Source organism: Rattus norvegicus, chromosome 2 (genome assembly GCF_036323735.1).
Source record: "Rattus norvegicus strain BN/NHsdMcwi chromosome 2, GRCr8, whole genome shotgun sequence".
In the NCBI taxonomy this organism is placed as follows: domain Eukaryota; kingdom Metazoa; phylum Chordata; class Mammalia; order Rodentia; family Muridae; genus Rattus; species Rattus norvegicus.
In genome coordinates, this window is record NC_086020.1 from 192,221,961 (window position 1) to 192,245,240 (window position 23,280).

General features: G+C 46.7%; 1 protein-coding gene across 1 annotated transcript in view; it reads left to right on the top strand.

Moving 5' to 3' along the window:
- Casq2 (calsequestrin 2) overlaps positions 1-23,280 on the top strand; it is a 56,266-nt gene that overhangs the window by 7,405 nt on the left and 25,581 nt on the right. Inside the window, exons 2-5 of the mRNA NM_017131.2 lie at positions 13,208-13,292; positions 15,804-15,904; positions 19,119-19,230; positions 22,303-22,376. Coding sequence (NP_058827.3) covers positions 13,208-13,292; positions 15,804-15,904; positions 19,119-19,230; positions 22,303-22,376 — 372 coding nt within the window. The remainder of the gene's footprint in view (positions 1-13,207; positions 13,293-15,803; positions 15,905-19,118; positions 19,231-22,302; positions 22,377-23,280) is intronic.

The window sequence follows — 23,280 nt, forward strand, 5'->3', positions numbered from 1 at the left end:
TAGGAGAGAAAGTTGTCCTCTGACCTCCACATGCATGGCGTGACACATGAACCTCATGGTACATGTGCTCCTACTTGCATTTGTGCACATGTACACATTAATAAAAACAGTTGTTTACAAATGGGAAACACTCTGAACTGATCCGCTGTTTAGATAGTCAGAATCTTTTCACCTCTCCCATCCTACAAAGCCCTCAGGCCTCAGCGGGATGCGTAAATCCTGCTCTGTTGATCAGAATCACAGTTCATCTTGAAGCTTCTCCATTCAGGAACACACTGTGTTCTCTGGGTAGATACCCTCGCACAGTCACACAATTTTAAGTGGGGGCCATTTCCAGCATGGTGGAAATATGGTAAGAACTCTTATACTACAAAGCAGTCAAAGAGGAAGGCCTGGGGTCTGCTGGGGAAATCGGAAGACCTTTCATCCCCATCTCCAGCCCTGTTCTCTATCTTGCAGCTTGCACCTTGCAGGTTGGCATGGGTGTGTCGTGTGACCATCGGTCCCAACATACACCTAAGATGACTTGCTCTCCCGAGAAAGGCAGTTCAGCCTGAAGTGCTGGCATGCTTGAAGAGGCTTTCATGGTTTCCAAGCTATATGCAGCAGGGCTGAATTATCCATGCAAGCTGTCTCTGCTTGGCCAGCCACTCAGGAAGGCATCCAGCACGCCATCTTGCAATGTAGTGGGCTGGCAAGACATTGGAGGGTCCAAGGTGCCTGTTTCCAGGAGCTCCCTCCTGCTGCCAGGTACCCAAGCCAGGCAGCCTCTCCTCCCCATCTGCCGTGTGCTGGGCTGCCCCTACCAAGCTCATCTGCCTTGGCCTCACCCTTCCCCACAGCCATCCTAGGTCAGGATACCAAGCTATTAGATGATACACACCCCCAAATTACCTATGAGGCAAATGAGTTTGAGCCTCTGTGTTAGCAGTGTGGCTGTAAGCAGGACAGGATTCTCCAAGGCTGAGTGTTTGTTTTGTAAAATATTCCAGTGGTCACAATGTAATGGCCACTTATAATGGTAAAACAGACATGAGACACATGTAAATGACTTACATGCCTTTGGTGTGCCGTTAAAGACTGCTTTTGAATTGGCCATGGATGTGACATCCCATAAAATCTCTCTCTCTCTCTCTCTCTCTCTCTCTCTCTCTCTCTCTCTCTCTCTCTCTCACACACACACACACACACACACACACACAGAAACACACACACACACAACCTAGCTTTAGTAGATGCTATCAGAATATTCTAGTCACAATTTGTTGTTGCTGTTGTTTTTTTACTTTGATTTTGGAGACAGGGTTTGCCTATGTCACTCAGACTGACCTTGAACTTGTGACCTAGATCTATCGGCCTCAGCCTCCTGAGTCCAGGGATCCAGTTAAACTTGGCATTTCATAAATCCAGGCAAGCAGGAACAGACCTCTGCTTTTCAATGTCCACTGTAGACAGAGAAGTTTAAGTCCTTCATTTATGTCTAGGAGGTCTCTCCATGGGTAGAGCGCCTGTTCCTCCCCTTTCTCAGGAAGGATGATATAAACCAAGAGAAAGGCTCTGGATACTGTGTGTGTGTGTGTGTGTGTGTGTGTGTGTGTGTGTGTGTGTGTGTGTGTGTGTAGCCTGCAGGGGACCCTCCTGCCAGACTCCATGAGCCCTCAAGAACAAAGCTCTGCTGAGGGCGTTAGAAAAGGGCATGGTCTAGTCCCATGTTATTAATTAATTGATTGATTGATTTATATGGTGTTGGAGATCGAGCCAGAGCCTTGCTCACACAAGGCAATCATTCTACCAATGTGTTTCCAGCCCCGATTATTACTTTAGGATTAATTTTGTTGTTGGCTTGTGTGTGTGTGTGTGTGTGTGTGTGTGTGTGTCTGTGTGTGTGTGTCTGTGTCTGTGTCTGTCTGTCTGTCTCTCTGTCTGTCTGTCTGTTTTACTAGGAATCAACCCCATTTTTTCTCATTCCGTAAAAGGCTCTTGTTAGTATAAAATGGATAAACAAAAGCTCTACCCTCTAGGGACAGCCTCCCTCATTCTGTCATATTGGCTGTCACCTAAGGTTGTGCAGCATTGAGAGGCTATGCTCACATGCTAGAAGATTTGTGGAGCAAAGGTTCTCACCATATGTGGGCCCAGGACTCTGCAGGGATCTGATCAGAAATGTTTGTTCTGGGGTTCCATCCCAGACATGCTGAGTTAGAAGCTCTGGGTGGGCTCCCTGAGTTGTGTTAGCATCAGTTTTCCCTGCAAGAAATGCTGATGTGTGCTTGTGGTCAGGGTAAGGTTTAGAATGGAGCTCTCTCTGCAATAGTTTTACAGGGAAGAAGCCTTCAGTAAGCACTTGCACGCAAGTTATGCCAGCAACAGTTGGCTCTTGTTTCTTTTTAGGAGAGAAACTTGAAGATCAAGGAAGCTACAACTTGCTCAGCTCACAGCTGGTCATCAGTAGAGCCAGGGCATGGGCTCAGGTCCCTCTGGTTTGGAGGAGTGTACAAGTTAAGTCTGGTTCTTCCTCCTAGCCCCATGTTCCCAGAAAGAAGGTTCAGCCTCTAAATATATTTACAAATACCTTGGCCACCTAGGTAGGTTCTTCTCTGACTAGATCATAACTTAAAATAACCCATTTATTCTAATCTACAATTTGTCACATGGCTGGTTACCTGTGCCCATGCATCTGTCTGGTCACATCTGTCTGGGCGAATCTCCCACCTGGCACAATCCCAGAATCCTTTCTGCCTCCCAGATGTTCCACCTCCTATTTCCTGCCTAAGTTATAGGCCATCAAATTGATTATTGACAGGTGCCACATCCATACAGACACAAGAGGAGAGCTGGGATTCTGGAGCAGTGTCAGGTCTGCGCTTTCAGTGAGGTTGCTTAAAAACTTTGGACAGTTGGGTTGGCCTCTCTGTTTCTCCATTTCCTCATCTGCAAAGCTTTATCTTGGGAGACTTTCATGAAGACTCTGAAGGATAATTCACTTGAGGTAGTTGGTGCTGTAGTTGGCATAGTGAACACCCATTTTAGTGCTATGCATCTTTTTAAAAGATTAATCATCTGTGTGTGTGTGTATGTGTGAGTGTGTGTGTGAGTGTGTGAGTGTATGTGTGAGTGTGTGTGTGAGTGTGTGTGTGGTGTGTGTGCATGTGTGTGAGTGTATGTGAGTGTGTGTGAGTGTATGAGTGAGTGTGTGTGTGAGTGTGTGTGTGTGTGTGTGTGTGTGAGAGAGAGAGAGAGAGAGAGAGAGAGAGAGAGAGAGAGAGAGAGAGAGAGAGAGCACATTTATGTGGCATTCATGTCATGGTACATATAACAACTCTGTGGAGTCAGTTCTTCCCTTCCACCATGTGAGTACTGAGGGTCAAATTCAGGTTGTCCAGTTTAGTGACAAGTGCCTTTGTCACTGAGCCATTCCACGGTTCCCCTAACTGATGTTCTGCTGTAGATGTTCTATAGACTTTCAGCCTGGAGGTGGGGGAGGACAATGAACACACCCCAAAGTGACAATAAAGCAAACCAGTAGCCCCTCTCCCTCCCACCCCCCTCAGCACTTCCAAGAGCCACCCAACATCAGCTTCAGGAGACTTCAGAGCATACTCGGCTCTCATAAATAGCTGTCCTCTTCCCTGGCCAGCCTCCTTGGTGGACATAATGTGTGCCAACTGCCAGGCTATTCATAGCTCAGGCCTTGCTTGAGCCTGGCCAAAAGTGAGAGGAGATTACCGGAGATAACCATGGGCTCTTGTGTTTCAGGGGACACACAGTTTTGAATAGTTTGGCATGCTGCCAGATGGTGTCGGGGAGAACAGCCCTCTCTAGCTCTTGGCTTACTTGGAAAGAACAGCCGTGCGGTCAGTGTAGTCTTAATGGCTGGCCCAAGGGACATTTACTTTGAGCAGAGATCTGCAGAATCCTCGGGCTCCTTATTTTGATGTTTGTGGACTCTTGAGACTGCAGAAAAGCACAGCGGCCTCCCTCCAAGTCACCTCTCCAGTGTCCCACTCTTCACATTCCCCCCAACCAGGAAGGGCCTTCCTGTCTGCCAAAGAATACAGTTCTTGGGAAGTGTCTTCCTCTCTGCGCCTGTGTTAGAGCTATACATTCTATAAAGGGACTTGGGATGTCCACACAGACCTATTGGATGCCCTGTCCTTGGAGGCCCAGGGTCAGGCAGCAGGAGGGACCTGCCCCGTCTCACAGCTTTGTGCACCGACTTCCTTTCATGGACAAACTTCTGGAACAAGCAAGCCACACCTGCTGCAGCCTGTCCTTGCCACCCACTCAACTGTCCAGTTCCCTGCTCTGGCTTCTGTCCCAGCTTCTCTTTACAAGGTCATCCATGACTTTCCAGTTCAGAAGGGAGACCCGATGGGGGTCCTGCCCCTCCTGGACTTTCGGAGATACCACGCCTTAGTGATGTTGGAGTCAGGGAACCACAGTGACTCTTTCATGCCTTTCATCTTGTGAACAGCTCCTCCTTGCACAGGATGTGTACTTCTTCAGGCACATGCTCTAACATGGGCTGCTCTGGCCTACAGCTTTCTCATGCACCAGCCCCAAGAACGCCACCTTCTCTCACATCTCCAGATCCTTTAGGTAGCTTGAGTGCCTTCTGTGATCATGAACTCACTGCAGTTCTATCTGTTCTGAGAAGCTGACCCTAGTTCTGGAACATTCTTCTGATGTTACCGTTTGTCCTTTATTCTGCTTTCTGGGTGGAGAGCAAGACTCCTTTTATGGCCCTTCTCCTCTGTTCTCTCTCTCTCTCTCTCTCTCTCTCTCTCTCTCTCTCTCTCTCTCTCTCTCGAAGAGCTTCTGAGGGTCCCAGCTCATGTGACTTACCTAACACACGCAGTTGCCTCTCCATGGTTCCAGCCCTTTTGTCTGAGACTAGAGCCACCTCTGTGTGAGACCACAGTACCTGCCAGCCACCTGAATGCCTGTTCCCTCTTCTGTCTGGTCTGGGCCCTCGGATCTATCTTCTCTGAACTCAGATCTACTCAGTTCTGCTCAGCTCCAAATTATAACTTCCAGCTGAAATATCCAAAGTCTTCAATCTTTTTTTTCCTACACATCTTAAACAAAGGATTTTATTTTATTGGTTTTTTTGGAACGGGTTTTTTCTGTGTAGCCTTGGCTGTTCTGGAATTCATTCAGTAGGCCAGGCTGGCCTTGAACTCAGAGATCCACTTGCTTCTGCCTCCCAAATGCTGGGATTGAAGGTGTCTGCCACCATGCCCGGCACAGCACAGAACTCTTTATAGCTTCCTCAAACACAATCTGCTTCCCTAAAGTTAGCTTGTTCTGGTCCAACCCTGACATGTGCACCTTCAAACCTAAGCTGACACTATTTGTATCCCCTGGATGTACACACTCCTTCTGTCTGTCCTGTCCAATGTCTCACTGGCCTCTGCGCTTACAAGCAATCTCCCTTTTACTTTGCTCATTTACTTGAAGCACTAATTTGGGGATCATCCCAGCTACTCTCCTGGGTGTAGAGATAGCACAGGGAGGAAAGCACACGCAGACACAGAGCCTGCAGGAGCAAACACCAACAGAGAGAGACAACGATCATAGACAAACCAAGGGACGGTTGCAGAGAAAAAGCTTAGGGTCCCAGAGTAAGCGCTGAACTGGGAGTGGGGGTCAGAGGAACCCTTTTGCAGAACTAACCTGTCCAAATATACCAGGAAGGTAGCAGAGTGGGTGAAGAATGGCAGGAGGAATCTTCCAGATGGAGCAAAGGGCATATGCAGACACAGTGAATGTTTTTGTGTCCTGTATTACACAAGCTACAGAGTATTCCCAGTGAGGCCGAAGGGGCAGAAGCACACACCATGCAGGGCTGTGCGGCTGTGTAGGGATGTTTAGACCCAAAGTGCATGGAAACCAAACCCACAGCCAGGCTCTGTATGGTTTGCCACCCCCACCCCACCCACAGACTCTCTCTTATGAGATTTCATAGCCTTTAACTTTGCCCTGCTGTTCTGGCTGCCCCTCTCCCTCCCCACTTACTAACTCATCCTTAGCTAATGATTCTTACTCCTCTCTCCGTTCTGATAATTTAGGCTTCGGAATTTGGGGATCAGTAACAATCCAGAACCCTATCCAGCTATCATACTACTAAGGAAGTTTAGCGTTTATTTAGCACCTACTGTGTGTGAAGAACCACGTCAAGTACTTCATATGCATTATCTCAGTTAATCTTCAGAAGAATCCCATGGCGTAGATAGTGTTATTGCCTCCGCTGGGCAGTGAAGTCACAGCCTAGGCTGGTGACAAAATCAGCAATCCAGGAGTTGACGCTAAGTCCCATGCTCTCTATCAATGGGGTCTAGCAAGCATAGGTCACCCACTCATTTAAAGATGACACACAGGTTGACCTCAACCTCCAAGCAGTGAGAGTGGTGTGGCGATCTATAGAATGTAACACCCGAAAAAGAAAGACATGGCAGGAACACACACTTAGGAGTTTTGAGCCACTTATTTGTCATGTTATTTATGATATCGTTTATATGGAGCTTTGTTAGAAGTGTGTTTGTGTTCAAAGAATCAGCAGAAGTCTAGCCAAATCCCAGTGTTTCTGAGAGAGTGAGTAACGTTTCCATACACATAGCCAGCCAACAGAGGGGGCTAGTCCCAAGGACGGACTCTCAAGCGGGACTGAAATAACCCATCGATCAGCCTGCCTGAGAAAGGCAGTTCAGGAGTGGCTCTAAAGGAACAGGAGAAAAATCACAGTCATGTATAAAGAGTATTCTAGTTTTCTGGGCATTTAGGAAATGTGGAGGTGACCTTTTTCCTCACATAGGACTCACAGTATTTGGTGATAATTGCTTCTTGCCTCTCTGGCTCGGAAGCCCTTTGAACTTGTGAAGTACTCGAACCAACCCATCCGTGGACCCACAAAGGTGCTGACTGTCCGTAAGGAACTGCACAGAATACAGAAGGTATTTGCCTTTCTCCTCACTGAGGAAAGGGTCACAGTACGGAATCAGAATACTAGTGGTTAAACACTGGGTGCCTCAGTTTACTCCTGGGGATGGACCGCTGGAATTTTAGGAGAATAGAGGGAAAGATGAGCAGGGGCTACCCTTGTCATCCAAGGTTGGTAAGGCTTACAGGAGAGAAGACAAGTGAGGTGGGAGTTTGGGTGAGTCGGAGAAGTGTGGGACGGAGGAAACCAAACCACAGACAAGAAGCAACAGTGACCTGTTTGCCTACTCCAGCCTCTTCAGACACGACTGGTCCTCAGGGACCCAGTCACACAAAAAGTTAACTCGGAGGCCCCAAGTCTCCACCACAGCCACCCTCCCTTTTGAGTCCCACAGTACCCTTAGGTGTCTGTTGCCCTGGCTACTATTGGTTTTACACTTGTTAACGGTGCATGCTGGAGCTGATGGAGGTGAGGCTGAACCTTAGATGGTCGGGCTTTGGCTGTAGTGAGGGTGGAGGTTGGTAATAATTTAGGTGTTGCAGGGATTGTGAGTCAGGATGCTGAGGCGGAAGAAGAAGGGGAGGAGGAAGGTGGATCTCAGATAATGGGCTTTCTGACCGATCTATGGCATGGGACAGTGATAGGTACTTACCACTCAAGTATTCAAAAGTTCCCTGTACACATCAAGATAGGAAAGAGTATGCTTTATGTGCCCAGGAAAGGAACACATGGTACTTACCCAAAGTTCTCATTCTTTTCTGCTCTCTCTCTCTCTCTCTCTCTCTCTCTCTCTCTCTCTCTCTCTCTCTGTGTGTGTGTGTGTGTGTGTGTAAGAGAGGAGGTGATATGGTACATGTTTGTCATCACAGTGCACTTGGCATGGCATGTCTATGGAGGTCAGAGGTCAACCTTGTGGACTCAGTTCTCTTCTTCAACCTTTATGTGGGCTGCAGGGATAGAACTCAGGATGTGAGACTTGGCTGCAAGTGCTTTTAGTGGTCGATGAGTCACTTCAATGATCTCTCTCTCTTTTTAAACTTATTGTTAATACTACCTCCTACACCAAGTGGAGAGAGATTTTAAAAAGCCAACATGAGCACACAGATGGAACAGAGTAGCTCTCAGAGTGACAGCCATTAATAGTTGTGCTTTCCAGAACCTGGTGTGAGAGCCGAGGCATCAAAACACCGGTGTGGCTGTGCGGTTTAAGAGAGTGTGCATTCCTGAGCCCTACCCCAGCTCTAGTTTCTATGCTCTGGAGAGAAGGACCAAGAAGCCCCATTTTATCAGGGCCCCGGATTATTCTTGTACATACTGAAGTTTCAGAGCTGCTGTGAGAGAGGTCCATGCTGGAGAAGAGGGACTTTACTGTACTGCACAGCTGGGTCTTGTGACTTTGAATGATTGGCGGGGGAACATTCATTTAAGATTTTGGCTTCAGTAAACAGGACAGTGTGGCTGGCAATGTAAAAAAAAAGAGATTTGTTAGGAAAATAAAACACAACATGGTCTGATGGGTTGCCTGCAATAGCCTATACCCAAGGGGTTTTGCAGAAAGATTGGCTTGGGCCACCTCAGGAAAGTCCATGCTGAGTCACAGCATGTACTCCTGGGGTCCACCCCAACCCCTGGGCACTCCTGGAGCAGTGCTCAGATGACATTCTGTTCAGGATCCTTAGCCCTAAGAGGAAGGGGAGTGGTTTGGAGTCAGAGAAAAAGAGAGAAAATAAGAACAGATGACCAGGAAGCATGGATAGGCCTTTGGAAGTCTAACTGACAGGGGAGTAGAAGGAAGGAGACAGCTACAATCAGGGAAGACACAGGAATGGAGGAGGGCGGAACCTAAGAAGTAGCCACTGAACAGAGACTTAGAGAGCGGGACTTAGAGAAACCTCACAGAGCCAAACAGTCCCGAGGTTACTCAGTGGAGATAAGAAACCCCAAAAGGAGTATAGGATGCACAGAATCAGGATGCACAGAATCAAACAGCAAAATAGGTGACAGAATTGAAAGGAAAGAAAGGGAAAATAGATACATCAGCAGGACAGACGCAAATAAATAAAATGGAGCAAGAATAAACAAAAACACCAAGTAAGAAGCAAGGTACTGTCTTCAAAACAGGAGAGCTCTCACTGGTTGAGTAAGAAAACATAAGGAAATGAAAGGAGAGTTCTCATTGGTCAAGTAGGGGAAGCATAAGGAAATGAAAGGAGAGTTCTCATTGGCTGAGTAAGGAGGCATAAGGAAATGAAAGGTCAGAGGAATGGGAAAGGGATAAAGTTTCTGCATGATTATCCACACAGAAAGTTCTGAAGAAAGAAAGATTTCTTAGAAAGAATCAATGAGTTCAAGGTAACAAGTGACAAGATAAACAAAAAAAAAAATGCAACGATATATTCTGTACTAGAAAGAGTACAGATTCGAAAACTAAAAATACACCACTATGGTGCAAAAGACTTCGAATATTTAGATGTAAATTCAGCAAAACTTTCACTAGATTTCCACACTAAAGTGAGTGTGGTGGTGCATGTTGGTAGTCCCAGCACTTGGGAGGTGGGGGTGGAAGGCTCAACAAGTTCAAGGCCAGCCTGGGCTGCATCATGAGACCCTGTGTAAAACAAAAACAAAAACAAAAACAAAAAAGGCTTGTGTGTCAAACTAACAGAAAAAAAAAGTGGGGTTAGAGTGTCGAACACATGGGCACTGGGGAAAATTTCCTGAACAAAACACCTATGGCTTATGCTCTAAGAACAAAAGTCAACAAATGGGACCTCATAAAACTGCATAGCTTCTGTGAGACAAAGGACACTGTTGTTAAGACAAAACGGCAACCAATACATTGGTAAAGGTCTTTACCAATCCTACGTCTGATAGAGGGCCAATATCCAAAATATACAAAGAACTCAAGAAGTTAGATTCCAGAGAGCCAAATAATCCTATTAAAATATGGGACACAGAAATAAACAAAAAAATTCTCAGCTGAGGAATATCAATGGTTGAAAAGCACCTAAAGAAATGTTTAACACCCTTAGTCATCAGGGAAATGCAAATCAAAACAACCCTGAGATTCCACCTCACACCAATCAGAATGGCTAAGATAAAAAATTCAGGTACAGCAGATGCTGGCGAGGATGTGGAGAAAGAGGAACACTCCTCCATTGTTGGTGGGATTGCAGACTGGTACAACCATTCTGGAAATCAGTCTGGAGCTTCCTCAGAAAATTGGACATTGCACTACCTGAGGACCCAGCTATAGCTCTCCTGGGCATATACCCAAAAGATGCCCCAACATACAACAAAGACACATGCTCCACTATGTTCATAGCAGCCTTATTTATAATAGCCAGAAGCTGGAAAGAAACCAGATGCCCTTCAACAGAAGAATGGATACAGAAAATGTGGTACATCTACACAATGGAGTACTACTCAGCTATCAAAAACAATGACTTCATGAAAATCATAGGCAAATGGATGAAACTAGAAAATTTAATCCTGAGTGAGGTTACTCAATTACAGAAAAACACACTTGGTATGAACTCATTGATAAGTGGATATTAGCCCCAAAGCTCAAATTACCTAAGATATAATCCACAGACCACAGAAAACTCAAGAAGGATGACCAAAATGTGGATGCTTCCACTCCTTCTTAAAAGGGGGAACAAAAAATATTCATAGGAGGGGATATGGGGACAAAGTTTAGAGCAGAGATTGAAGGAACGGCCATTCAGAGCCTGCCCCACATGCGGCCCATGTATATACAGCCACCAAAACTAGATAAGATTGATGAAGCTACAAAGTGCAAGCTGAAAGAGAGCAGATATAGATCTCTCCTGAGAGACACATCCAGAGCGTGTCCAATACAGAGGTCAATGCTAGCAGCAAACCACTGAGCTGAGAACAGGACCCCCTTGCGGGGAATTAGAGGAAGGATTGAAAGAGCTGAAGGAGCTTGCAACCCCATAAGAACAACAATGCCAACCAACCAGAGCTTCCAGGGACTAAACCACTACCAAAAGACTGACTATACATGGACTGACCCAGGGCTCCAACCTCATATGTAGCAGAGAATAGACTTTTGGGGGCACCAGTGGAAGGGGAAGTCCTTGGTCCTGCCAAGGTTGGACCCCCAATGCAGGAGAATGTGGGGGGATGTAGTAAGGGGGATGTACGGGAGATCCACCCTTATGGAGAAGGGGGAGGGAATAGGAGGCTTATGGTTGGAGGCAGGGTCACATAGATTTCCATGAATTTGAGGATAGCCTGATCCACATATTGAGTTCAGCCATAGCTACATATTAAGACTCTGTCCAAAAAAAAAAAATCAAAATCCCATTTATAGATGTAAAACTGCTAAATTAGACTTCATGGAGATTAAATTCTCCCTTTGTGTGTTGGAGGTGGTGCGTATGTTTCCATGTGTGCATGACGACTTCACATGCTCTCCACCCGAGTGTGTGTGTGTGTGTGTGTGTGTGTGTGTGAAGGTCTCTGGCTGAACCTGGGGGGCAATGACTCACAGACTAGCTCCCCAGGAAGCCTCAGGGATCAGCTTGCCTCCACCTCCCCAGAGCTGGGGTCGCAGACACACATCGCTATGGCCAACTTTAACTTGAATGCTGGGGATCCAAAATGGAGAAAATGTAAAGCTAATGTGCGCTGTAAAAATGGGCAAACAACCCGAAGAGACATTTTCACAGAGGCAGACATGCATAAACACAGCACATGTTCAAATAAATGGTCACAAGGCACAGATTAAAACCACAAGGACACACTGCTGCGTCCCTAGGAGAAATGACAGAGATGTAAAAATGATGGTGACATGCAGGGCGCCAAGGTTGTAAGGACCTCATTCACTATTCATGAGGATGTGCAGCAGTTCAGCCCGCCTGGAGAACAGTTTGCTGGTTTCAGCGAGAACTGAGCCTGAAACTCCCTTATGAGTCACAATTTATCCTCTTAGTCATTTATTTCCGAGATTAAGACTAACGTCTAACTCAAAGTCCCACATGGCAACCCTGTTCATCGGCACCAATGGCTGGGAACAACTCAGACACCGTCTGGTAGGTGAACGGTTAAGCCAACTGTGGTATGTCCACACCATGGACATCTACTCAGCAGTGAAAAGGGACAGACCTGGTGACACAGGCAGCAAAACGACAGACCCTCCGGATGGATCATTATGCAAAGTGTAGAGTTATCTCACAAAGGCACCTGCTACATGACTCTGTGTTTAGACAACCTCATATGATTGACAGCAGACGGGGCAATTCCTGGTTCCAGGAGCCCAAGCGGGGGTGGGGGTGGACAGCACACAGTGGCTGTGACTATGAAGGGCAACGGAGGGCCCCTTGTGGTGATGGACAATGCTCTGTATTTTAACTACTGTGGCACTGTCCTGTTTGTGACATTGTACCTCAGTTTCACAGGATCTTGCTTCTGTAAAACCAGAGACTTGTGTGTTTAAGATATTTTGTAGTTCCTACAACTTCACACGAATGCAGACATTTTGAAAAGTAGTACTAGGGTTCAAAGTGTAGCACAATGCTTCAGCTAGTAATGGAGCAGCCTTTGTAAGGTCCCAGGTTCAATCCTCAGACAGCTCATATTTTATGATCTCCCCATTTCCGTCCAGCCCCTTTTTGAGATGGCAAGGTGACAGAGAGATGGCACTCTATTAACTTAGAGTCCTTACTTGTTCGTATCTGCATCTCCGGAAGCTTAGCTGGATGCCAGTCTTACACGTAGTGTCACCTCCTATCCTGCTGTCTGCTCAGACTGGTTTTTAGCTAACTCTCCATCTGCTGCATCCTCCTCGACGCTATGGTTCCTGCCTTCATCCTCAGACACTCCCTATAGTTCTTCCTCACTATGGGCTGGAGGAAGTCTCTGGATGAGAACGGGTGCCTGCATCACAGCAGCACAGGGGGCAGGAAGCCTTCAGCCTCAGGGCTCCTTTCCTAAAAGGCGTCTTCTTTATTTGGCAACAACAAAAGATCCCATGGCTCCACACCAGGTCCCCACTGGGTTATTGAGCACCCTTGCTTCCTTTCGGATTCTCTGTGCCCCAATTTTATCTCCTTGAAGGCAGCTAGGGCTCGCGGCCAGCGTTGTGTCCTCCAGGGCTCTCTTCTTAGCCTCTCAGATCCTTAGCATTCTCCTGGCTCATCTGTGGTCTGAGTGGCCGGGAGTACAAATGGAACTGACCCGGGATGGCGTTGGCCATCTCTCTTCCCTTAACTCATTTTCCCTATGCATTTGTCTTTTCAGCTTGTGGCCCAGGTTCTGGAACATAAAAACATAGGCTTTGTGATGGTGGATTCAAGGAAAGAGGCCAAGCTTGCCAAGAGGCTGGGTAAGTTTGAAATTTAAAATCTGTTAGGAAGAAACAACTATACCTCGTAAAAAAATGAAGTTTGGTTTATCTTGCAAGGTAACTGGATTATTTCCAAACACATATTAAAAGGTAGTGCATACAGCATTCTGGGTCAGAGCAGAGCCCATTATAAGGAAACCTAGACCTCAATCAAACGGTTTGGTGGGACTCATTTAATTTACCTCTGCAGTCCTGTCAGGCAGAGAGAACGTCTTGGAGAAACTACTGTGAGGCACTTGAGCCCTTATTGACAGCTCCCACAGCAGCTAGAAGCCCAGCTTTTCCATCTAATGCCTCAGTGGCTTCAATGGGCCTCTGGGAACATTGCAGCAGCAGCCAGCTCATGCTGCATTTACAGCAGGGTCTGAGGAGGGCCCAGAGTTAAGATTGAACCCCAGCTGGGAACCTTCAGCCTGGATGGATTTAGGTGAGGGACGGTAGAGAGACAATACACTGGGAGCTGTAATCTCTCATGTCAATATGTCACGATCAAGTGCCCTTTACGATTCCTATTCCATAATCCCAAGGAGAAAGGGCACAGGGAACCCCTCTGGTTTCCAAATACCAACCCCCAATGGTGTCCATTTAAGTTTTTTCCGCATGACCAATGGAGAATGGCTATTAAAAATAGCAGGAGGTTTTGAAACAGTACCTTTGAAGAAAGGTTAATTGAGTTTGGAGTAGTAAACACAGAAAAAGAAAAAAAGCTTAGTAGTGGTTCAGTGGATATCTTCGGGTACATGCAGGTGCATTATCTCAGGTGCATGCAGGTGCATTAACCCAGGTGCATGCAGGTGCATTATCTCAGGTGCATGCAGGTGCATTTTCCTAGCAAATTAAAAACAACTCTTTCCTATTTTATTTCTTAGAAGACCAGATATTTTTAAAGGTAAGATTTATGTTATAGAAAACTACTTAAGTTAGACATATTCACGCCTGTAAAATGGTGACTTATTGAGAATGGCTGGCATTTCTCTTTCCCTGGAGACATAATAAGAATACCTTCTCTGCCCAGAGCATGGAAGGAAAACACATTCAACTCTTCCTAGAGTCAAAAACAATTTAATGAGTTCTGCCTCCCCCTCCCCCAGCAGCTCATTGGTTCTTAGCCTCTCCCCGGAACCATTACTGTTTTAATTAGCAGGTGTTATTTGGGATCATTTTTAGTAAACTTTAAACAAAAATGCTAGTGTTCTAGAAATATTCAAACCTAGGAAGCTTGGACTGAGCAAGAATTCACAGGAACAGACTGGCCAAGGGCATGATGGGACTTGGTATGTCTAACTGCATTCTTTAAGCTTGCCTTGGAGGGGTGAAGCAGCTGCCCTCTAGATGTTGGATCTTAAGGATGTGGTTGTGCTCTGTGAACCCGCCTCTATTCTTATCCCCTCTCCTGGTTGTCCTACCCTGGCTATGGATAAGCTGCAGATGGAGCTCTGACCCTGATTCATTCGAGGCAAACTCCCAAGCAGGACGCTGACTGATGCTCCCTGGGACATATTTTAAGATCAGATGTCATGAGAGTCAAGAATACGCTGTGTGTCCAGTGCTGGGGTTTCCTTAGGTGGATGGTGGGGTGGCAGGCAGTGCTTGCTCTCTTGCTATTGAGTGTCTTTTGTGATTCATTAGGAGAAAGCGTTTCCTAGGTAACAGAGTCTGAAAACAGCTAATCTGAAGAATTAAAGATGCTGTGGAGTTGCCACATCAACCTCGGCTGCGGCTGTTCAATACTCAGCCGAAAGGATACCGTGCCCCTGCAAGGGCTGGTTAGAGTACACCAGACTGTACCGAGGGTGCTGGGGCAAAAGTGAAGCTGTGGTCTGCCCTCCCAGAATCTGCAGTGGCCTCAGTGAAGAGGCGTGTGACTCGGAAGGACTGTCTATCCGCATGCCCAGGCTCTGTGCAAGAGGCTGGAATCGGGAGAAGACAGCACCCCTGTTGTTAGAGATTGTCCTTTTAAAGCAAGCCCCAGCTAGCAATGCTAACAGGAGGGAGACCTTAGATGAAAATGAGCCCAAAGCAAGAACTCGAAGGAGTCACTAAGGTGGAGTCAGGGATGGACGTCACTCTGAGGTTAGGGTAAAGGAAAAGAGGAGTAAAGTCCTGCTCTGTGCTCTTGCTGGACACGCCCTACCATAACCTCATGCAGCCCAGAAGCAAGGAGAGTGTCTCAGAGATGAGGAGCCCTAGTCCAGCCAAGGTGGGTGGAGAGGTAGGGCTGGCATTAGCTGACGAGGGCCTTGAAGCCAGGGTAAAGCAACAGGTAGACAGACAGTGAGGTGTCTGATAAGGAGAATGGCGAGGTTCAGCAGCATTGTGGGAACTCAAGTCGTAGTGGAATGGAGAGTAAGCTTTTGAACTCAACTCGGACTCTGACAGATTGACCTGTCTGTTAGTTCCACTGATCCTGGATCCTGACCTGACCACCACTCAGGGCCAAAGTTAAGGTTTTTCTGCACCTAACTGACTTTGGCCCCTCGTTCCTTCCAGGCTTCAGTGAAGAAGGAAGCCTGTATGTTCTGAAGGGTGGTCGCACCATTGAGTTTGACGGGGAATTTGCAGCAGATGTCTTGGTGGAATTTCTCTTGGACGTAAGTATTAGCAGGTGGCTTTGTGTGCAGCTCTCCCATTCAGGAGCGGCTACAGCTCTGATGTAAAGCTGAGGATCCAGACAGCCTGGTGTGGCCTCAGGCAGTTATCAGGCCTCCCTAACAGCGAGGAGATATAAACCGTACTTGTGTTACAGTGGAATCTTTTCTAGAAAGCAAGCCCTTAAGTCACCATAGAAATTGTAGTGTGTGTATTTGTGCAGGTGCTAGAAGTGACATGGTGTTCTCTACCTGTTACACCCTGATAACCACTGGCATTCCCTTGACATTGGTACAGTGACACAGAAAAAACCTGGAAAAGGCAGAAAAGAGGAGAGAAACAGTCACTAGAGATGGAAGTAGGGACCCACAGGCTCAGTCCCTCTGAGTCATCTTCTGAACTGACAGTGAGCTGAGAGACAGTGGATTGGTGAGATGGTCAGAAGGCAAAGGCACTTACTGCCAAGCCTGGTGACCTGAGTTCAATTCCTTGGCTCCACAGAGTGGAAGGAGAGAACCAACTCTCACAAGTTGTTTTCTAACACTCTCCACTCTTCATCAATGCTCCCAGCCCCCAGCCCCCCTCCCCCAGCCCCCACCCCCAGCCTCCCATCACTGCCACACACTTACGGGCGCTCACACAATGACACACACACACCCTCCCACACACAGCCTGGCACTGTTCCAAGCTTACCAGGTGTGTGTGTGTGTGTGTGTGTGTGTGTGTGTGTGTGTGTGTGTGTGAGAGAGAGAGAGAGAGAGAGAGAGAGAGAGAGAGAGAGAGAGAGAGAGAACTCCTAGAAGCAAGGTTCTACATGCTTTAAACAATAAATTATGTGATTGACTCACAGAAGTAGCAAGTCAGTGTTAAGGGCAGTGTTTAGACTACCTAATTTGGGTTTCATTTCTGCAAATTACAGATAATTTTGTTCTCAGTGTGTAGTCTGTCTTATGTTTATTACTGCTGCAATGAAACATCATGACCAAAAGCAACTTGGAAGAAGAGGGTTTGTTTGGTTTAGATCACAGTTCATGGGAAACCAAGGCAGGAACTGAAGCAGGGTAGGAACCTGGAAGCAGAAACCAGTGCTGATGCCATGGAGAGGTGCTGCTTACTGGCTTGCTCCTCGTGGCTTGCTCAGCTGCTTTCTTATAGAACCCAGAACCACCAGCCCAGGGATGGCATCACCCACAATGGGGTGGGCCTTCCCCCATCAATCACTAAGTAAGAAAATGTTCTACAGACTTGCCTGTAACCTGACCTTATGGAGGCATGTGGTTCCTTCCTCTCAGATAATTATAGCTTGGTCAAGTGACACAAAACTAGTTAGCACGAGGCCTTTGACTTCAAGGTGGGTGCTTTGAGGCTGGTGACGAGATGATTCACATCAGAACCCCACTTATCACACATCTTTATTCATATCCACAGAGAGAAGAAAATCTCCCCCATCACTTTCTTACGAGTAAAGAATCATTTTCTCAAGGCCTTTAGCAAACTGAGCTAGAAAAGGGCCACCTTCCCATTCTTGACTCTAGTGTCAAGAGATGCTATGGGACTGACAACTCAACTAATGAAAAAGAAAAAAAAAGTTTTGTTTCTAAGACATGGGCGAAGAAATCAGAGAGCATTAGACGCATGAGTTTGGGCACATACTGTACATTAATCACTGTGACAAACACCTGGGGAAACATTTTTTTAAAAGAAGATTTGCCTTGGCTCTCAGTTTTGGAGGTTTCAGCCCAAAGTCTGCTGAGTTCATTGCATTGGGTCTGAGAAAAGGCAGAAATCAGGTAGGCAGGGGCACAGGGCCGAGGCTGCTCACCTCCTGCTAGCCAAAAAGGAGAGAGAGAGAGAGAGAGAGAGAGAGAGAGAGAGAGAGAGAGAGAGAGAGAGAGAGAGAGAGAGAAGAGCAGGAGGAAGGGAGGAAGGGAGGAAGGGAGGAAGGGAGGAAGGGAGGGAGGAGGGGGGTGCCTCTGGAACCAAATTCAGCCTTCAGGGCACGTCCTCCATGAGCTACTTTCTCCCCTCCTAATTCTCATCAGGACCCGACAGCATTGTCAGAGTTTAACTCCCTGGGTCATCAGAGGCTTCAAGCTCTATCCACACCTCAGTGAGGGAAGCCCCAAGGTGTGGACCAAGCCTTCAACACTTGAGCCTGTGAGAGACACAGAGCAGGGAGCCTATAATGTTGGTTACCAGGGTTGGTCAGGAATGGGGTCAAACATGAGGAAATTGTGATCCGAGGGATAGAGTCTCAGCAGGCAGGAAGAATAAGTAGGTTTTCTTCCTTTGATACAGAGTGCACAGTTTGGTCAGCATAGCAAATAAAAACCTACATTCAGAATTGCTAAGATGTACACAATATTCTAATCACACAAATGGTAAGTATTTGAGGTAATGAATTTGAGGTAATTGGCTTCATCTAATTATTTCATAATTTATTCCTAGTTCCTCGGACTTTATGTCCCAGGACTACGAATAGTTATGGGCTGGAGAGGTGGCCTGGGTTTGAATCTCCAAAACCCAAATAAAAAGCCTGTTATGTCTTCCTGCACCTGAAACCCAGCACTAGAAAAAGTTGACAGGCAGTCCACAGAGATGCCCGGCCAGTAGCCTAGCCAGGAAGGCAATCTCCCAGCTGAGTGACATAGCCTGTCTCTAGGCAAGAGAATGTTAGAGGAAGACACCGATACGTGCTGTCCACATTTGAGCACATGCGTCTCACACAGTCATGCATGCACACTACACAATCTCTCTTATTCTATCTCTCTTGTACATACTTTCTATGTGTATGTATATATGTATGTATGTATATATATATATATATGTAGGTAGGTATATATAGTTATAGTTGTCAATTTATAACCAAAGATACAATCTTAAAAACTGTAACTGTCAAGAGGAATAGAATAGCCCCCAGGACAACCAACCAAGGTAGGACCAAGTCTTCCTGGGGCCACTGTGGTAGGCTGGGATGAGTGTGCTCAAGACCTTAGCCTTTGTGTCTGCATACACAGTCACACACACACACACACACACACACACACACACACACACACACACACACGGCCTGACTTCAATGTTCTTTCTGTCTCTTTGCCTATTTTTCACAATTTCTGTACGTGTGTCCCTTCCCTCCAAAGTGCTCTATCTCCCCACTGGGGAGAGAGGATCTCTCTTATTTAAACATCACTGTCTTTGTGTGTGTGATTTCAGCTCATTGAGGACCCAGTAGAGATCGTGAACAACAAGTTGGAAGTCCAAGCCTTTGAGCGCATCGAGGACCAGATCAAGCTGCTTGGCTTTTTCAAGAATGAGGACTCAGAATGTAAGTCGTCTGTCAACACAGGCCTGTGGGTCTGAAGGCTAGCTCTTAACAAGGTGTGCCAGGCTATCCCAACAGAGGGTGTGGCTTTAATATCTCTTTTGCTGGGAGCAGTAGAAACTGAATTTCCTCCTGTGCAAAGGGACATGTGCACAGAAATCGTGCAAAATAGGCAGTGAGGAGGAAAGACCTTTAAGGTTAGGCCATGTTCTCTAGCCCTGAAGCTCTCTCTCTCTCTCTCTCTCTCTCTCTCTCTCTCTCTCTCTCTCTCTCTCTGTCTCTTTCTGTGTGTGTGTGTGTGTGTGTGTGTGTGTTTTGTGTATAAAGGTAAAATTGTGCATGTGGATATGTTATTGTGTGTGTCATTAATGTATGAGTGTGTGCTATTACACGTGTTATTGTGTGTAAGTAAGCACATGCATGTTATTATGTGTATGTAGTCTACTGAATAAATAAATGCCTTTTTCTTTCCTCCACTCTCCCACCTGTCTATCTCCCCATCAGGCTCTTCTGTAAAATGGACACACAGTGGCCATCTCCTGATGTTGGCACTTCCTGTGGTCACCAGCAGGAGAGGGTTAAATGAATTTGGGATGGGAATGGGCTCAGAAGTTAGAGAACATGGAGAATAGCTGGCCAAGTTCAGAGCTGGCCATCAGTCTATGCCTATGGCGCTACATGTATTGTGTTTCTTTATGCGTGTTTACGTGTGTGTGTGTGTATTTCTATGTATGTGTGTGCACATATGTGTGCATGTGCAGGTGTGCATGTGCAGGTATGCACATGTGTGTTCATGTACTTATGGTGCTTGTATATATTGTGTATGCGTGTGTGTATGTGTGTGTGTGTGTGTGCATGCGTGTACTTATGTAGGTGTGGGTGCAGCAGAGAACAGATTTTATAGTTATGTTTACATTTTTTAAGAAACAGGGTCTCTTACCAGCCTGGGACTTGCCAACTAGGGGCAGCAACCTCAGGGCCGCACTTGTCTCTGCCTCCCCTGCACCATGAGGACAAGTATCCACCACCCTGCCTGGTTGTATTATGTGGAGTCTGGGCCTGAACTCCAGACTCAAGTCCTGGGGTTTATCAGGCAGAGTCGTAACCAACTGAGATATCTGCCCAACCCTATGATGCTTAAAAAACAGGGCCCTTTCCAGCCAAGAGGCTCTTGACATTAGTGTGTTTGTCTTTTTAACCTGGGCATTGCCTGACCCAGCATTATTCTAAAATAATCTGCGTACAATCCTGTACAAGTTTGCCTCCAAAGTCAGCGATGTGAAGTTCAGTGAAACTGAAGAAGTCAATTCACTGAAAAGTAAACAAAGGCTCAGAGCTGCAGGGTTACAGAACTGACAATGAGTCTCACCACTCGTCCTGGAGTGCAAGGCCTGACTGCAGACACTTCATGCGGTGTAGCAAGCACAGTATTCTCTCATGGGTGTGGCTTCTTTCTTCCGTGACAAATTTGGATACATGTTTGAAACCAGAGTCAAGTATAGACTTGGCTTAATTAAAATAATCTTCTCAGAGGATCAGGATTTAAAAGTAACCCCTGTTTTAGTCTTTGAAAATTTCATACATGTGCACAATGGTACTTTGACCATATTCACCCCTCACCATCCCCGTGAGTTCCTGTCACAACCCCTGCATAGTATCTCGTGGTATCAAACTGCCTTCTAAATATTTATATTTACAGATCATGGTGGCACAGTATTTAATCCCATCACTTGAGATGCAGAGGCAACTTGGATCTCTGAGTTTGAGGCCAGCCTGGTCTACATAGTGAGTTCTAGGACAAGTCAACTACACATAGTGAGACAAATCAACACAAAAGAAAAACAAGCAAACACGTAACCGTGTACTGATAGATCTGAGAAGCTCCCAAGCCTGGTCCAGAGAGCTTCTTCTTGAAGTCGGTCAGGGCAGAGAATGAGAGACAGTGCTCAGCATAACCAGGGCCTCTCTCTGAGTTTTCAGTGTAGATGAGCCATCTCTGTCACCCTCTGTCCCCTAGTGCTGGTCTGCGTAGGTCTGGGTGCTGGGGTGGTGCAGCTGGCATCGAGGAGCCAAAGTCAGGGCCACTGAGCGGGAAGCAGCTGCAGTCAAGTGCAAGTACCCGGCTGGTTGAACTGGGTCAAGGTCCAGCTTAGGGAGAGAAAACTCTTGGATGGAGTGCTGCAGCTCAGTAAGACACGAACGCTCGGGCGATCTTTGGAGAAATAACTCGTGCAGGTTATTCCTTGTGACCTTATAAACATTTGCAGGTGGGGTGGATTCTAGAGGCTGGTGCTTTCTAATGGCTTGGTCTGTGATGTTAGGGATGCCTCATCTGCAGGTGGAAGGACTTCAGGTGCTATCCCTAAGTGACTGTCACAGTCCTCTCAGTGGGGTGTCATGGTCACATGTTCCAGGACAGGAACCTGATCAGGAGCGGGTTAAAACACCTACCACTCTCAATGATGAGAATGGCCGGGGTTCCTGAATCTGCTGCACCTTACCCGTTTTCTGTCTGGTACCATTGTGCACAGCCTACTGCCTCACACCCCAGGGCTTGGGAACACGGTGGGAAAGAGGACAGACAGAAGGTATGAGCTGGAGGATGGAGAGGAGGGCTATGCTGTAAAACTAAACTGTTTTATAAAAAGGAAAAGCAAACATAAGAAAACTAGAGAAAAAAAAAAGCAAACCAGAAAACCAGGAGCCGTCCTTTGGAGAAGCTTACAGCACTGTATGGGGCAGTGTTTTCCTCTTCATTGTAAACACAGGGTGGTTTCTCCTTGGGGTTCATCTATGCAGACTGTGACTTCAGTAGGAGCAATTTTAGTCCCATGCGTTTGTGCTTTGTGTGGGGGGGGGGGCGTCTGTGTATTTTTTTTCTGACTTTTCTTCAGTTTCCTGTATGTCCTGCTTTCTTTCCACAAACCTGTGGCAGAAGGAGGCTCTTCTTGGGTCACTGAACACGAGTCAATTGCAACTCCAACTATTCCTTAACTGGTATTAAATAGCTGTCTAACTCCATTCTCTCCAAGTGTGCGGTTTGCCTCTTGCAAACGTTTCTCTCTTCCCTCCTAGATTACAAAGCGTTCCAAGAGGCAGCTGAACACTTCCAGCCTTACATCAAGTTCTTTGCCACCTTTGACAAGGGGGTGAGTACCTACGAAAACCCCATTTGAACACGTTCGACAACACGGACAATCAGGGTTTGAACTCTCCACCTTTACCTCTTTGTCCAGAAGTTAGAAGACGTTGGGAAACCACTTCTGAGAATATGGTCCCTGTCTTCCAGCCCAGAATCCAAAAGGAAGGGCTAACGAATGATTCCAATACAATCAAAAGTCAAAGGAAGTTTGCCCTACTTGGTTGAGGTTTAGAATTGACAGTGATAACGATCATCTCTCAAGCACTTACTGAGGGGAGGGACCAATCCCATCCTCTGGAAGATCCATAGAGGGAATAACCAAAGCAAGGAGTGACAAATGCATTCAATTGAGTCACACAGTCAGTGACTGGGGAGAGTGGATGCAATCTGAGTCCTGACGGACATGAACGACTCTGCTCTGTACAGCTCAGAGAAGGAAGCTGCAGGGGGGTGTGGCTAGAGTTTGGCCATGCAGTAGATGTCAGCTGGCTAGAAGAACTGCTGCCAGTAAAAAGACATCTAGGGCGCTTGCCTAGGAAGCGCAAGGCCCTGGGTTCGGTCCCCAGCTCCGAAAAAAAAAAAAGACATCTAGGCCCAGGGGGAGGGTCTCTAGACAGGATATTAGGCCAGGATGAGTGCAGAAGCCGGAATTGGATTCATCATGGCCTCTGGGTTTACTGAGCCAGGGGTGACTCCGAGATTGTAGGTTAAGAGTTTCGTATAGCACTTGCCTAACATCAACCAAGTCCTAGGTTTGATCTCCAAAACTGCATAAGCAGCACACTGACGGTCATCCTCAGCTACATAGGGAGTTCAAGGCCAGCCTGGTCACTTGAGACCCTGTTGGAATGAAAAGAACTAATCTAGTGGAATCAACCCAAATGTCAATAAACAGAGAAGCAACTAAAGAA